The 16,399-nt window shown below is 41.4% G+C and overlaps 1 protein-coding gene and 1 pseudogene across 1 annotated transcript; one reads left to right on the top strand and one right to left on the bottom strand.

Moving 5' to 3' along the window:
• Window positions 1–14,033: 14,033 nt before the first annotated feature.
• On the bottom strand, window positions 14,034–14,202 carry LOC129149631 (dolichol phosphate-mannose biosynthesis regulatory protein-like). The gene has a single exon (XM_054718404.1). The coding sequence runs from the start codon at window positions 14,200–14,202 to the stop codon at window positions 14,038–14,040; it is 165 nt and encodes a 54-aa protein (XP_054574379.1). The 3' UTR covers window positions 14,034–14,037.
• Window positions 14,203–14,338: 136 nt separating this feature from the next.
• On the top strand, window positions 14,339–15,629 carry LOC103292548 (28S ribosomal protein S31, mitochondrial-like; annotated as a pseudogene).
• Window positions 15,630–16,399: the final 770 nt, after the last annotated feature.

Below are 16,399 nucleotides of genomic sequence, written 5' to 3'. Positions count from 1 at the left end.
ATAAGAAATATTAATAAGGAGGGAGAACAGGAATATAAAAGCAGCCCAAGAGGCAATTGTAAATGTGCAATGTAAATACCTTTTTAGTCATAAAACTTCTGAAGAAATCTCAGAATATATGTAATCCAATTCTTTTTTCTTCATCATTTTAGAGGTTAAGCTAAAGGTTCTTCAGAAGATCATACAGTTAACAGTGAAACTGGGACCAATTGAAGGCTCTTCCCTTTTAACCCAGTAAATTTCCCTTGATTTGTCCTACTTCACATTGTCAAAATCAATTCAGCTTTAAAATTTCTTCGTTTATGATGGCTGAAATCTGAAAATTTAACAATGTATTTCCAAGTATAAAATTTAACCTACCCTTACTTTTCCAAACAAGCATTCAATGCAAGTTCCAACTGGGCAAAGGAGGTAAAATGAGTGTTTCTTCTAAGCATCATTTAAAATTTACCATTTGAAGTCATGCACAATAAAACATTTATCCATGGGTTCAATCCTCGTGGTGTCCAATTTCTCACGTATGTGATTCCATTTCAAAAATACAACATGGCCTATTTTCATGGTAATGTAACATGACAATATTGCAAGTGTTTCATAAACAAAGGAAAAATGCATGTTGGATCATTTGAGGATTCACACACAAATCTAGGTTGCGGATCTAATTTCTGAAATATTTCTTTATTGTGGCAGACATTGAAAATTAACGAGCATTTTTCTTTGGGAGGAAATCAAAGTCATACCAATTAGCACTAATTTGAAATGAACTCGAAGTAGCTTGACAATTAAATAATTCAACTGTAATGTAAAAGCTAAATCTATTTAAACACTAATTTCCTTCAATAACTTACTACAATTTTCACTTTGTAAAATATTGTAGGAATGATTGCATGGGACTTTCCTCCTATGACTAATACTTGGGAAGAAAATATTGTGTACAAGTAAGGCATGAAAAAGGAATTTATCACTTAATCTAAGAACTTTAAGTTAATGAGCAAAATAAATATCTTAAATTTTTCTTCATAGATCCATTCTTTTCTTGTTAGTAAATGATGTCCTTTAGGAAGACATATCTCAACCCTTTGCATTTACTAGTCACTAGTAATCTGATTAGTACTCCAAGTCATGGTTACAGTCAACTTTCACTTATCTAGCCATCCCTACTAAAGTCTACATTTTTATTGCAACAAGTTTGATTAAAGGATATAAAGATGAGTTAACTGAAGCACATTCTCTGTTTCAGTAATCCTCGATCTTAGCTGAATCTCTTGGAACTCTGGTAAGAAAAGAGAGGGGGGGTAAAAAGAAAAAAGAAAAAAAAAGGAAGATAAAAAAGTTTTATGTGATGTAGAGTTCATATATTCTCCTGTTGGAGGTGACCTCAGAGATCCCTCCTTACTGAATCTCCTTGAAAATTTTGGGACAAATGATTGTCTCTAGTTAAATTCCTTTTCTGAAGGCAATTTACCTCCTCACACAGCCTCTTCTTCCATTGTCTTTTAGTTTTCATTATTAGGGTATTTGTTTCTCTGTACTTTTCAAATATCAGTCTCAGTTCTGTCCCGGGCCTATAGAAGAAGCCCACCTTTTTATCTGACAGCCTGCCATATACATGAAGACTGTTATCACAACTCTACACATGTTTTTAATATGTTACTTCACAGGTGATTCTTTAAAGGAGTTGCCATGATAGGGAGGGGAGCAAGATGAAGGGATTTGCCCTGGATTTGATGGGGTCTGAGGACCTGGCTGCTATCAGGGCAGAGGTGGTGAGAAAGAAGAGAAGTGGCGCTGCCAGGCCCGGGACCCAGGCATGTCATCCCTGTTCTATCCCTGCCTCCTGCTCTCTCTGGGATCTCTCTTTTACAGTCACAGGCAGAGCAGGTGGATCTAAGTCTCTGAGAAATGGGGCAACAAATGCTCCAAGAACCTCAGAAATGGATTACAAAGTCCTAGCATAAAGGAGAAAGGAGAATAATGAAAGAAAGAAGAAACGAAACTTAGGGAGAACATTCATCCTATAATAGAATTAAATGAGCTCAGCCCACTATCACTTAAATAATTGGAATCTGGATTAATATAAGTGCTTTAGAAAGTGGTATCTTTGGAGACTGATAGTTTCCAATACATGGATATTTCCACAAAGCAAACTTGTTAACTGCTGCAAACTCCTTTTTTTTTTTTTTACTGGGTTACTACATCAAGGAGAAACATTTTGCCATTGCAGGTGAAGGTGAGGAGACATTAAAAAAAAAAATGAATACACTAGCAACTCCACTCTTGAGGAGCTCACAGTCTATTTTAGGCAGCCAATAAAAATAGATAAATTGTAATATCACGGTGTAATAATACTAAAGAGTTGTGAACAAAGCCCTGTGGAACAGATAGACCAGTGCAAAGCATCTTTCCAACAGAGCCAAAGAAGTTTCACTGAGGACCTAACATACTACTGAACTGAGTATTGAGCGATGCATTGTAGTTTATCAAATAAGAAAGGTGGGAGGGAGTGTTTTAGAAGTTGGGTGAACTTACCCAGGGGCAGTATTATGAATGGATCTGTGTGTCTAAGACCTAAGAAAATTTCAATAAGACAGGAGAGGGAGGAGGGGGAGATGATTTGAAAGGTAGAGTGGACCAGATTGTAAAGAGTTTTATTTGCTACACCAAAAAGTTGGGATCTTCATTCAATAATCAACAAGAAATAAAAGCTTTCTGGTTTTTAAAATTAAAAGAGAGATGGTTAGCTTTATTTTCTAAATTAAAAAAAAAAAACTTAATGAAACTATATCTGGAAGCAATGTGGGAAATTTAAGCAGAAAAAATCAGAGACTATTGCAACAGTTCTGGGGAGATATGATGCAGGTTTGAATTGAAAAGCAGGAAAGATGGGAAAAGAATACCTGTTTAAGAGTTATTTCTGAGACATAACTTCAGTTTGGTATCCATCTGGATGTGATGGTGATGGGAAAGATAGGTGAGTGAGCTTGTTCAGGCTTCTCAGTGGGAGACTGTGTGGGGGGTTGCAATCTTGTCATGGTTAAGATTATAGGAAGCTACAGTTTTTGAAAAATTTACATTCGAGGCATCTGTATATGTCCAGGTATGTGTAAAGGTATGCTTCCCTCTGGTTCCATGGGAGGGCTCCATCGCTGGGCAGATCATGGAGCTAAAACTTCCTATCACCTAGTCTCATTGTAGGCATGGTAACGTAGTGACTCACATTACTCACGTGTTTGTGGTGATGCTGGTGTAAACAAACCTACTGCACTGCCAGTCATATAAAAGCATAATTTATAAAATTATGTATAGTGCATAATAATTGATCATGACAATGAATGACTCTGTTACTGGTTTATGTATTTACTATACTATAATATTTATTATTATTTTAGAGTGTACTCTTTATACTTATTAAAAACAACAAATTTGCAGTAAAAAAGTACTGCATGTTATGCTGACAGCAGTCTCATACATCTGTTTACAGCGTCTCTTGATCACATAATTTTCTCTTGTGCTTGATTTAATCTCATGTTGTTTTATAAATTTAGTATAGCCTAGTGTATGGTGTTTATAAAGTCCACAGTGGTGTACAGTAATCTCCTGGACCTGCACATTCACTCACCACTCACTGACTCACCCAGAGCAACTTCCAGACCTGCAAGTTCATGGTAAGTGCCCTGTACAGGTGTACCATTTAAAAAATATTTTATATTGTATTTTTACTGTGTCATTTTATGTTGAGATACACAAATAGTTAGCATCCTATCTAATAAAAGAGTAGGAATGCAGGAGGTTGGCCAGCCTGGAGGGACTGTGGGAGGGCTCCAGGGCATGTCCAGCCCAACTCACTTAGTCCTGATTGGCTGGACCTCAGCAGCAAGCTAACCTACTGGTCGGAGCATCTACCCCCTGGTGGTCAGTGCACATCATAGCAACTGGTTGACCGGTCGACTGTCTGCCCCTTGGTGGTCAGTGCACGTCATAGCAAGCAGTTGAGTGGCCTTAGCATATCATTAACATATTACTCTTTGATTGGTTGAATGGACGACCAGATGACTGAACACTTAGCATATTAGGCTTTTATTATATAGGATACAACTGGAAAAAAAAATGCATTACCTGTAAAGACTGTTAAAGCTTAGATGCTTCAATTTCAGGCATCTCTGCCACTTAACTTTGGACAAGTCACCAAACCTCTCTGTGCCTCAGTTACCTTATCTGTTAAATGGGGAAAATAACTATCTTTCTCATAGGCATTCTATGAGGATTAAATGAGTTAGTACATGTAAAGCTGTGAGGGCAGTGCTTACCACATAGAAAACATGCCCTTATATTGTTCTTGTTACTGTTATTCTGTATTTAGGTAACTAGGATCTTTGTTTCTAGGGACTCTGGTCTGAGTCTCAATCTGGGTTTATTCCTATGGGAACTCAATTTAACTAGTCTGGCACCGTGAATATGAGGCTAAGTGGAGAGAAAAAAGTTGTACATGTTGCTGTGGCTGTTAGGGCAGTACTCGTGTTAGTCATGTGTGGGGGCAGCTGTGGAAGAGAGAACTGGAAGCAGGTAATCCATCCCCCTACTGATTCCAGAATGAGATTTATTTAGGCTTGCCATTTTCCCAATGTCTTCCACAGTCTACTGAAAAATGTTTATTTTTAAAAATGAAAATAGATATGTTTATGCAAAGATTTCCCAGTCTATAAATTTTGTTTACATTTATTGAAAACATAGATCCAAAATTTCAAAATATGATAGCAAATGTGGAGCCAATCCTGGACAGAGTTGAGGAAATTTGGCAACAAATTTACCCACGACCAAGGGAAGTGCCGCCAGAGCTGAATGGCTCTGCAGGCAGACACACAGGACATTTTCCATGGAAACCTATGTGGGCAGACAACTGGAGGATCAAGTGATTTCTTTCTTCCCAGTCCCTTGGCCTCTTGACACAAGCTTGGAGAGGTTGGGTACACCATACAAATGGGGGTTGACTTTCTTGCTGGCCCAGCAGTGGGAGAAGTTGGGAGCTAAATAAAATATTTAGAATTGTAGAATGTCCACCGGAAATTATGGCTTGAGATGCATACTTGTTCCGTGGTAGGATTTGATCGATTTTGTTAGGAATTCTTCTGCATCATGACAATTATCAGTTTATTACACCTCTGCTCTCCATCTACACTTTTATCACCAGCTTTGCAGCAAGCATGGTGCTAAAGTTGTCAATAGAGGGCGCTAGAGGACACTGCAGGAGGAAGGAGTTGATGTTTCTGGGTCCTTTGAGCAGTCAGTTTTTTGGCTTCTGCTCCTTCTGCTTTGCTGCTAGAGGCGGTCTCTTCTATACGTGCAACCTGCATGAGCAGTCTTCTGACAGGCTCAGGACCTCAGTCTCAGCCTGGTGACCATCTCACTGACCTTCCTGGTGTGGACTTCATGTGCACCAGGCCTCCCACTGGCCTGCCAGTAGGTGGGCTCCCAGCACTGAGGCTGCTTCTGCTTGTCCTGCGCACCAGCTCTGGCCAGGACAATGCAACAAACTTCACCATCCAGAGGGCCCAAGTACACCACCTGTGGTAGGTCTGGCTCCCAGCTCTAGGAAGCTGGCCTGCTTTCCAAGTTGTTCTTCCCTTGGGTTCTCTCCCTCAGCCCCGTTCAAGAAGGAAATTCAACCGAGTGAATGTGAAGACTCGTTGGCTTTATTAAGCAATTGGTGAGCCAGGCAGCAGCCCATTAGAAGGGCACTAAGGGCACTAAGTGGGGATGTCCAAATGGGAGGTTTTTATAGGAAGAGGGGTGAGGCAGGGGTGCTATTAACAAAATAAAACAGAAAAGAAAAGGAAAGGAAAAAAAGAGCAGAGAGAGAGAGAGGAAGGAAGGAAGGAAGGAAGGAAGGAAGGAAGGAAGGAAGGAAGGAAGGAAGGAAGGAAGTTATTTTTAAACCAGGCATCTTCTTTTTGAGTGGAAAGGAATGGCAAGGGTTTCTTTCTGTGGGAGGTGGAGAGGGCCCATTTGACAGACTACCTTCCTGGTGCTAGACCAGAAAATCCCAGACTGACTGACTAAGATTCTGTTCCCTGGAGAGGCAGAAACAGCAATTGGATCGGGTGTTAAATCTAGGTTTGGTATCACGGGCTTTAGCACTAGTGATGCCATTTTGCACCTGTGATTTTCTCTTTAGCAGCCTGAAGGTATTCTTTAGAACAGGGGTCAGCAACTTCGACCTGCTGTTGGTTTCTATAAATAAAGATTTATCAGAACACAGCCAAGCTCATTTATTTACATTTGTTTCTGGTTGCTTTGATGCTGTAATGGCATAACTGAATAGTTGCAACGGAGACCTAATGGTCCCCAAAGCCTGACATATTTATTATCCAGCCCTTTAACAGAAAAAGTTTTCAGATTCCTGCCTCAGCATTCTCCCCCTTTTTTTTTTTTTACAGTTACTCCATTGTTACATTTTATAATTCTTTATATTAAAATGTCCTTGTTCAAATTACTATGTGGTTTCTGTCTCCTGATTGGACCTTTCTGATGCATCCACTACATGTCTGTACCCCTCCAGGGGTTACAAGCCATAGAAGTGGTACTGTTTCAGTTTGGGAAAGAAGAAGCTACTACTTTACCCACAACCAACAAAATCCCTAAGGCAAAGCAATGCTATGGGTCTGGCTACTCCCTGCAGAGTGGGAAAGAAAAAAAGAGAGAGAAAACAATCATAAATTAACTAATGGCCCGGTGCACAGATTCATGCACATTGAAAGGAAATTAATTAGAAGAAATATTTAATATCACTATTCACCCTTTCTCTATAATAGAAGTGTCAGAGATGAAAGAAAATTAGTAAAATATATATAAAAATAATATATAAATTGATTAATGAATAAACAATAACAACAACAAAGATCCTATATAATAAAAGCCTAATATGCAAATTGTCCCATTGATTGGGAGTTTGACCGGGAGTTCAACCAGGGGGCAGGGTTGGCCAGCCAAATGCCCGTGGCCCCTCCCCTGGCCAACCCTGCCCCCAATCGGCTCCCCCACCCTGATCGGGGCTGGAGCAGGCCAGCCAACTGCCCATGGCCCCTCCCCACCGCTGGCCCAGCCCAATCGGCCCCAATCAGGGTGGGCTGGCCATACCTCACCCATGCACGAATTTGTGCACTAGGTCTCTAGTATGATATAAAAACAACAAAAAGATATAAAAACACCAAAAACATAATATAAAAACAACATTGATAAAAACGATGACTGATAAATTGATTAAACTTATTCTGATACTTCCCTGTATACCACATTAAGACTAAAAACACTTTCAGAGTGCTCAACTAATTTTCCTTGCGAGAGCTTTATATATATTGCACATGTGTGAGTCAACGTTTGTTTTTAAATTGCCCACGTGTCATATGACCCGGCAGGCCAGTCAGATGATTGGACGGATATATGGTCTGTCACTTAGCCTTTTATATATATACGAGCTTTCCCATTGCAGGAAAAATCCTGCAATAGGATTTCCTGCTGCACTCTACCCCGCCTCCGCTCCGCCTTTGTCACCCGCCTCGCCTTCTCCTCCAGCCCGCCTGCTTTTCCGTTCGCCCCCGGCCCTGCCTCCGCTCCGCCCTTGTCACCCGCCCCGCCTTCTCCTCCAGCCCGCCTGTGTTTCCGTTCGCCCCCGGCCCTGCCTCCGCTCTGCCATTGTCGCCCGCCTCACCTTCTCCTCCAGCCCGCCCGCATTTCCCTTCAACCCCTCCCGTCTCCGCTCTGCCCTTGCCACCCGCCTCACCTTCTCCTCCAGCCCACCCGCGTTTCCCTTCGCCCCCGGCCCCGCCTCTGCCCCGCCCTTGTCCCCAGCCCCACCTTCTCCTCCAGCTCACCCGCGTTTCCCTTCACCCCCGGCCCCACCTCCGCCCCGCCCTTGTCACCCGCCCCGCCTTCTCCTCCAGCCCGCCCACATTTCCCTTCGCCCCCGGCCCCGCCCCGCCCTTCTCCTCCCCCCCAGCTTGCTTGCTTCTTCGAAGCTTTACTCCCTTCTTTGGATGCTGTCTTGATATGCAAATTAGCCGCCATCTTTGTTGGGGCAATTTGCATACTCGTCCTGATTGGTTGGTGGGCGTGGCTTGGCCGGTGGGCGTGGCTTAGGTGTAGCGAAGGTACAGTCAATTTGCATATTTGTCTATTATTAGATTAGACTAGTAGCCCGTTTGCACGAAGATTCGTGCAGTAGACCTTCATTCACCTGGCTGCCTGCACCAGTTTTCTGCCGGCACCGGGGACCCAGGCCTTGGCTGTGGCCACCACCTTCTGCCTTCTTTCAGGGTCGGGACTTGGCCCCGGGCGGTGGCCTTGGGCTCCACCACACCCCAACATCCCTGCAACGGTTTCCTGGTGGGCATGGCTTGGTTGATGGGCGTGGCTTGGGCGTAGCGAAGGTGTGGTCAATTTGCATATTTGTCTATTATAAGGTAAGATAGATTATCTCAATAAATGACCGTACTTCATCCATACATTATTCATTTCTTATACATGAAAGCAATCCAGATGCCTAGCTCATAGTAAAAATTTACTAAATGATTTTGAACAAATGAAGTGAGTATACAGATGATACAAAACAAACTGAATACACACTATGGGCAGCCTTTTTCCTCCAATGCAAAAAAAAAAAAATGACAAGTAATACAATGTAGATAAGCTGTGGGTTCTTTTTTCCTCAAATATTTGCTCTCTGAAAATTATGGGAAATATATAAAGAAAAGAGATGTGTCTGTGAATACATTATCTTAAGCTATACATGCAAATGAAGTGGAAAACACAAGAGAAATCATTTTCTCCTGAAACATTCTGATAATTGGGACAAGCATTGCGGTTTTGCTTTGAATTAGCTGAGCTGAACCAGTTATGCATTTGACTTTGCCACAGCCCTGAGAGGTTCTTACAGGGTTCACTTCAACAAACAGCTGTGGACCGGGGTCAATTCTTATTTTATTTAGCATCACCCATTCATCCAGATTCCATATTCAGCTAATTACTTACAGGAACAGGACTTATTAAGAAGAATAACTCATTTACATGGAAGAAGGCTGCAGCTTGCCCTTTCGCTTTCATCTCCCTTCCTTCCCTTTGCATTTATGCTCCTTTCATTTGGAGTAATGTGAAACACAAAAACCAAATCAAGGCGCTCTGCCTTCTGATTTCTTGTTTCCCAAACATTCAAACCTTTCCGTGAGCAGGAATTAGCCTTTGCCAGGTAATTCAAACAAAGATGTACGCTTTCTTTTACCAAATGAGCACTTTGCCATGCTTATCACATCTTCCTGTCGGCCAGCAGGCGACTCTGCCCTGGTCAGCTAGTTCGCCTTCCCTTTAGCATGGCAGGGCGTTCAGCGGGAACTTCAGATGCCCTGATATTTCCTCTACTGTTTACAAAAGCAGAAAAGAATTTCACACTTTTTTGAGCACTGCAGGTGTTTCAGTGCCTTTAAATGCCACTTATAAGCCATTCTAAACAAACCAACCTGCAGACCAGGAAACCAAAATACCTGTTAGCACTGTGTTTTTCCATGAAGGATGAAGAGTTTTCTTTCATGCACCAAATGAATTCAAGGAATGCATTTTCTTTCTAGGCCTTACTCAAAGACAGAAATGTAGGTAGCCCAGACACTAAAAAGATAAAAGTAATTTCTATGGTTATCAGCAGCCGGGATTTGAGAGAGACGGAGAGTGGTGATTAGTCCCTTGTAGCAATCTTATAGAAGAATATATGATGTTAATTATCCTGTCATTTTGTTTAACCAACACCTAGGTTATTTGTTTGCACACTGTAAACACCTGGGAAGCTTAGAAAATAATAAATTAATAATCTATACTAATAAAAGGGTAATATGCAAATTGGTCACGACACCCTCACAGTAACAACCGAACAGCAGGCTGCATGGGGCAACCAAGCTGGCAGGGGGGTTAGCGAGGGACAACCACACGACTGACCAGCAGGCTGTGTGGGGTGACCAGGCCAGCAGAGGGGGGTAGTGAGGGGCAACCAGGCTGGCAGGCAGAGGTGGTTAGGGGTGATCAGGCAGGCAGGCAGGTGAGCAGTTAGGAGCCAGTGGTCCCGGATTGTGAGAGGGATGTCCAACTGCTGGTTTCGGCCCAATCCCTGGGATCGGGCTGAAACCGGCAGTTGGCCATCCCCTGAGGGGTCCCGGATTGGAGAGGGTACAGGCTGGGCTGAGGGAACCCCTCCCCCATGCACAAATTTTGTGCACTGGGCCTCTAGTAATAATAATAATGATGCTTGTTTCTACCCCTAGAGACTGGGACTCAATTGGTCTGGGGTGTGGCCTGGGCTTTGGAAGTTTGAGAAAGCTCCTGCAGTGATTGTCATATGCAGACAAGTATTGGAGCTATTGCCCTAGCTTGACCTCTGATTCAAGAATTAGTATAGCTCAGTCAAATGGAACTCTCTGAGATGATGGTGATGTAACTGCATGAGCGCTAGCACGTGAGAGCTGGAGGAACAGAGGGAAGAGGTGGTGTTTTCACAACCAGGAAGCTTACAAGAGGATCCTATGGAACTGAGATCCAGACCTCTGAGAAGAGTGACTGCCCCGTGGATGCTGGTACCACAGAGAGCATGTGTCATTCTGGGATTGTGGAAAGAACATGGGACCAATGGCTGCTGTCAGGGAAAGAAACCCAGTCTGGGAAGACTGGCAGGAGCACATGGTAAGGAGAAAGTCTTTATTCTCCCTTCTCCTGTTTTGTGGTCCCCTTGTAGGGCCCTCGTCCCAGGATCCAATAGGGCACTGCTGGCTGAAGAGAAATAGTTTGCAGAGTCCTAGCCCCAGTCAGCATCTCCAAGCCGGGCAGTGAAGGGTGGATTTGGAGCTGAAAAACCATATTTAGTGCCCAACATAATTATAACAAGAAAATATGCATCAAATAAACATCTTTACATATCTAACTAACAGACTTTTAAAAACAGTATTAACATTCTTAGATACCATTGGTGGATGAGTGAATTAACACCCTGGAAAGCAAGTTGGCAAGTCCTAATGTGTTTATAACCCTTGATTCAATAGTTTAGCTTTCAGGAATGTATCCCAAAAACACAATTAAAACTATGATCTAAGATTCATGTACAAAATATTTACTGAGACATTGTTCATCATACTAAAAACCTTAATGACCCAAGTAGAAAATGGTTAAGTACATTATGGAGTATAAATATTTAATTTTATGAAATGATTAAAATAGAATTTGCATTGAAATTTATGGGGAAAACATCATTGTGGTTTAATGGTTGAGATATCTTTTTATTTAATAATTTACTATAAGCACTGTCACTGATTTTTTATTTTCTTCTCTCTATATTGCAGCATTTTCTGTTTCCTATAATATGCCCATATTGCATTAATAATAAAACAATGCAAATAATAAAATAACAAAGAAATAGATCCATTATTTTAATAGCACTAAAATAAAAATGTGTGTGTAAATAAAACATGTAAATAAAAACAATACTTTGGGGGAAAACCTGCAGCAAGTATAACATTTTTTTCTTTAATATATAATGAGTTCGCATAGATTCATAAGTAAACATCAAAATTGTCAAAAGGTAAATGAATGAAGGGTCAAAATTATTTATAAAAGAAAAAATACATGTGATTAATGAACTCATAGGAAAATATTTATTATCATATTAGCAAAGATCACAAAATTTAATGGGAATAGTGTTGCTGAATATAGTATAACAGCATGGAACCATTTTGTAAAAAAAAATTGGACTATCAATTAATAGTTAAAATACACATACCCTTTAATCTTATAAAAACAATTCTTGCTCTGGCTGGTTTAGCTCAGTGGTTAGAGTGTCGACCCATGGACTGAAGGGTCATGGGTTAGATTCCCAGCCAAGGGCACCTACCGCAGGTTATAGATTCGTTCCTGCCCACTGTAGGGATATGTGTGGGAGGCAACAAATTGATGTGTCTCTCTCTGTCATTCTCCTCTCCTTCTGTTCCCCTGTCTCTAAAAAAAGTCAATGGAAATATCCTTGGATGAGGATAAAAAATAAATAAATAAATAAACAAACAATTCTTAAAATCTATTCTTGGATTATAATTTGAAATACAAGAAAGATTTTATTCCCAAAAGTATTTATTACTTTATTATTTAAAGAAAACAATCAAATATCTAAACATGTAAGAATATTTTAATAGCCCTAATGTTATAGAGTGATATTTACTGAATCTGTTAACATTGTGTTTTAAATTAAGTGTAACATACAGGTTACATAATTTAATATTCAGTATAATCTCAGCTAGGTAAAAGAATTAAGAGAATATAGGTGATGTGTTTAAGAATACATCTGCTAGGGCAAAGGAAACTTAGGAGAAAATAAACAACTGGGACTACATCAAAATAAAAAGCTTCTGCACAGCAAAAAAAATCATCAACATAACAAAAAGGGAGCCCACTGTATGGGAGAACATATTTGGCAATGATACATCTGATAAAGGCTTACTATTCAAACTATATAAGGAACTCATACAACTTAACAAAAGGAAGACAAACAATCCAACTAAAAAATGGGCAAAGGGCCTAAATGGACATGTTTCCAAAGTGGACATACAGACAGCCAAGAGGCATATGAAAACATGCTCAAAGTCACTGATCATCAGAGAGATGCAAATTAAAATGACAATAAGGTATAACCTCACACCTGTCAGAATGGCTACCATCAACAAATCAACAAATGACAAGTGCTGACAAGGATGTGGAGAAAAGGGAACCCTAGTATACTGCTGGTGGGAATGCAGACTGGTGCAGCCATTATGGAAAACAGTACAGAGTTTCCTCAAAAAATTAAATATGGAACTGCCATTTGACCCAGTGATCCCACTTCTAGGAATATATCCTAAGAAACCCAAAACACCAATCAGAAAGAATATATGCACCCCTATGTTCATAGCAGCACAATTTACAATAGCTAAGATCTGGAAACATCCCAAGTGCCCATCAGATGAGTGGATAAAAATTCTGTGGTACATTTATACTATGGAATACTATGCAGCAGTAAAAAAGAAGGATCTCTTACCCTCTGAGACAGCATGGAGGGACTGGAGAGTATCATGCTAAGTGAAATAAGTCAGTCAGAGAAAGACAAGTATCACGTGATCTCACTCATATGTGGGATCTAAGTAACAAAATAAACTGATGAACAGAGAGGATCCAGAGGCATAGAAGCATGGAACAGAGTGCAGAATCTCAGAGGGAAGGTGGGGAGGGTGGGTGGGTGGGAGGTAATCAAGCAAAGACCTTGTATGTATCTATGCCTAACCCATGAACAAGGACAATTAGGTGGGGAAAGCCTGGGGTGGAGGGCGGGGGCGGGCTGGAGAGGTTAATGGGGGAAAAGAGGACATTTGTAATACTTTTTTTTTTTTTTTAACACACCATCAACGTTTATTGTTCAGTTCTCCCCAGTAGGCCAGTGCGAGGGTTGAGGGGCTGGGACTCTATGCGAAGATCTGGGGGCCCAGTGTGCCCAGTGGTCCCAAGGCCTATTGGTCCTTCCTCTAAGCTTTCCAGGTCAAGAAGTCCTGTGGAGTCCCTGGCTGTGTCAGACCCGGGAAAGCTGCCTTTGCGGAGAAAAAGGACATGTGGGGGGAGAGGCCACATGATGCCTTAAAACGTGCCAATTCCAACATGAGCATGTGACAGGAGGGAAACTGAGGCAAGAGGGTAGAACCCAGAGGAAAAAGTGACAGGGGGTCTGAAAGTGAGGTAGGGAGGCCCAGTATCTTTCAGGCCCTGAGGCAGAATGGGGAGAGAGGGAGATTTCCAGGTACTTCCTCCTGGCTCTGGAAGAGTGAGCAGAAGAGAAGTGGGGGTTCTGGTCAGTCAGGAGTGAGTCCTGAACAGCTCCATCCCTGGGGGTGTCTGCAGGGCAGCCATGCTTGAGGGACTGCAATGCCTGCCCAGGTCCTGTGTGCCCCCGCCCTTGGTATGCACCAGAGGGGAGGCCACCGCATCCCCGCTGGGCCCTCACTGAGGCTTTTTGGTCACCTTCTGGTTCTTCAGCATCACATAGGTGATGAACAGCCCCACAAACAGGCGCAGCAGGAGGCCAGCAGCTAGTGGGATGGCAACGGCATAGGCTCGGGGCAGGAAATACTTGTGGATGACATGCTGGCTGTCGATGAATGGCATTGCCCCGCACTCCACTCCGGAGCACCAAGCCACCTGTAATACTTTCAACAATAAAGATTTTTTAAAAAGAGAGAGAGAATATAGGTGATGGGGATGACATGCTATTCCTGTTTGCAGTTCAGTTTGTTTCTGGGCAATGCTTCTAAGCGTCTTGGTGATCCCACCTCTTGTCCCCCGTTCCTGCCTGCCTTTGTGCTCTGGAGGCCCAGAGGTATCCATGGCTGCGATTGTGCTACTTGATGCTCCACACAGACAGGTGAGGACAAAAAATGATATCCAAGAATATTTTGGCACTAACAACGTGATCCTTACCAAGAAAGGTGGGCAGTCCATCCAAACCCACGAGATTTCCAAGGAGACGGAGAGCCAAGGCAGTGTAAAGGAGAATACAAAAAAATAAAAAACAAAAGACTTTTTAAATATCATCAAGGACATGCAGTTGAATTCAACACAGTAAATGAACAAACCACAAAGACGCCCGACAGAAGATCGCAGTGTAAAGGAGAATACAAATAAATAAAAAACAAAAGACTTGTTAAATATCATCAAGGACATGCAGTTGAATTCAACACAGTAAATGAACAAACCACAAAGACGCCCGACAGAAGATCGCTTCGAAGTTTGCAGGCCACAATTGGCGGGCTTCAAAAAGGTACGGGATGCCCCAAAGAAGAGAAGAGGCCACCGAGTCCTGGATTGGTGGCCGCTGCATCTGCTGTTGCAGATTCGCTCCCTTTTGTCAAGCAGACAGCTAGCTGCTCAGGCAGCCCCAGCAGCATGAGGAAGACGCAATGGCACAGAAAGATGGAGAAAGGCCTAACATTAGATTCAGTACCATGATATCACATATGAAAGTTGCCAGATGTGCCACTGGCTAGCGTTAGAACAAAACCCGTTCATCAGATTCAGTGTGATGAAGGGTCTGACAATTACGTTGTCCAGGATAGGACTACTGATCTTAGAAAAGGTTTTAGGAAAAATATATTCAGGGCAAAGAGACTTAATATTTTTTTTTTATCTTAAGGCAGCTATTGAAGAGGCACCTGAAACAGCAAACCTTCACTTTGGGATGTGGAATTTGCTAAGCAGTCAGCTGTAATAAATGCAGAGTCCTTTCAGGATGTTTTGAAGAGATGATCCAGTGGATGAAAGAGGGGAGACTGTGGGAGTTCCCAATTAACTATGAAGCAGTTTTGATGATGATGGTTCAGAATTTCATGAACATATATTTCTGGATAAATACCTGGAGGATTTTCCAAAACAAGGGCCAATTTGCCACTTCATGGAGTAAGTGACCTGTGTGTGGCCTTTCCAAAAACCCGTAGCTGAGTGTTAGAAAGTAGAACACATGGAGTGTTTTAAAGGTTATTTTAATAAAAAAAAAAAAAAAAGACATTCAGAAAGAAAGTGACATACGGTCCAAATGAAGACTATGGAGATTTTTATTTCAAGCACTTGGAGATTGGTATTATAACTAAGTAAATAACTTTACTAGGAAAAAAAAGAAGATATAGGTGATGGAGAGATTGATTACTATTAAGATGATTAAGGCAGTTTTATAAGAGGTTGCAAATGGACTTACTAGTAACTTATTCATAATGGGCAAAAAGAGGGCAGATTCAAAAATGATGTCAAAGCTTTTAGTCCAGGAGACCGAAATAATGGTGTTGGCACTGACAGAAATAGAAACCTGGAAATTATGATAATATTAACTTTGCATCAATTTCATAATTGATATAGGCTGTGATAAGCCAACTGTTTTCGATTCAGTTCTAAATTCTGTAGCATGGTTATAAAACATAACACATTTGTTTTTTAAGAGTTAACCTCATTGAACTCAAGATGTTAAACTCAAATGGTGTTTAAATGAGTAAAGAATGAGGAAATGTATCCCCATTTGGTTCTTCTTGGATGTAAATGTTCTGGAAAATGTGAACAAACACTTAGCTTTGCTAAAATGTATTATCTTAGAAGCCATCTGTAGTACCTTACCTTTTGGAAAGTTTTGGAGGTGGTTTAAAAATAAAAATTTAACTATAATCTTGAAAAATTTAACTATATCCCTGAAAAAGTTTTATAATAATCACAACATACATAAAAACATAGACATATGAGAAGAGGAACCTCATTGTACTGCAACAGAACTTCAGCAAACATGAGCTTCGGTCTAAGGAAAGAAAAACCTAAGCCAACTCCA

Source organism: Eptesicus fuscus, chromosome 7, assembly GCF_027574615.1.
Source record: "Eptesicus fuscus isolate TK198812 chromosome 7, DD_ASM_mEF_20220401, whole genome shotgun sequence".
Classification (NCBI taxonomy): Eukaryota; Metazoa; Chordata; class Mammalia; order Chiroptera; family Vespertilionidae; genus Eptesicus; species Eptesicus fuscus.
The sequence above is the reverse complement of the archived record's forward strand: the minus strand, read 5'-3'. Positions and strand labels throughout refer to the sequence as shown.

What these genes read in the sequence shown, in the direction of transcription:
- LOC129149631 (XM_054718404.1), bottom strand. Translation starts at nt 14,202, where the DNA reads ATGCCATTCATCGACAGCCAGCATGTCATCCACAAGTATTTCCTGCCC.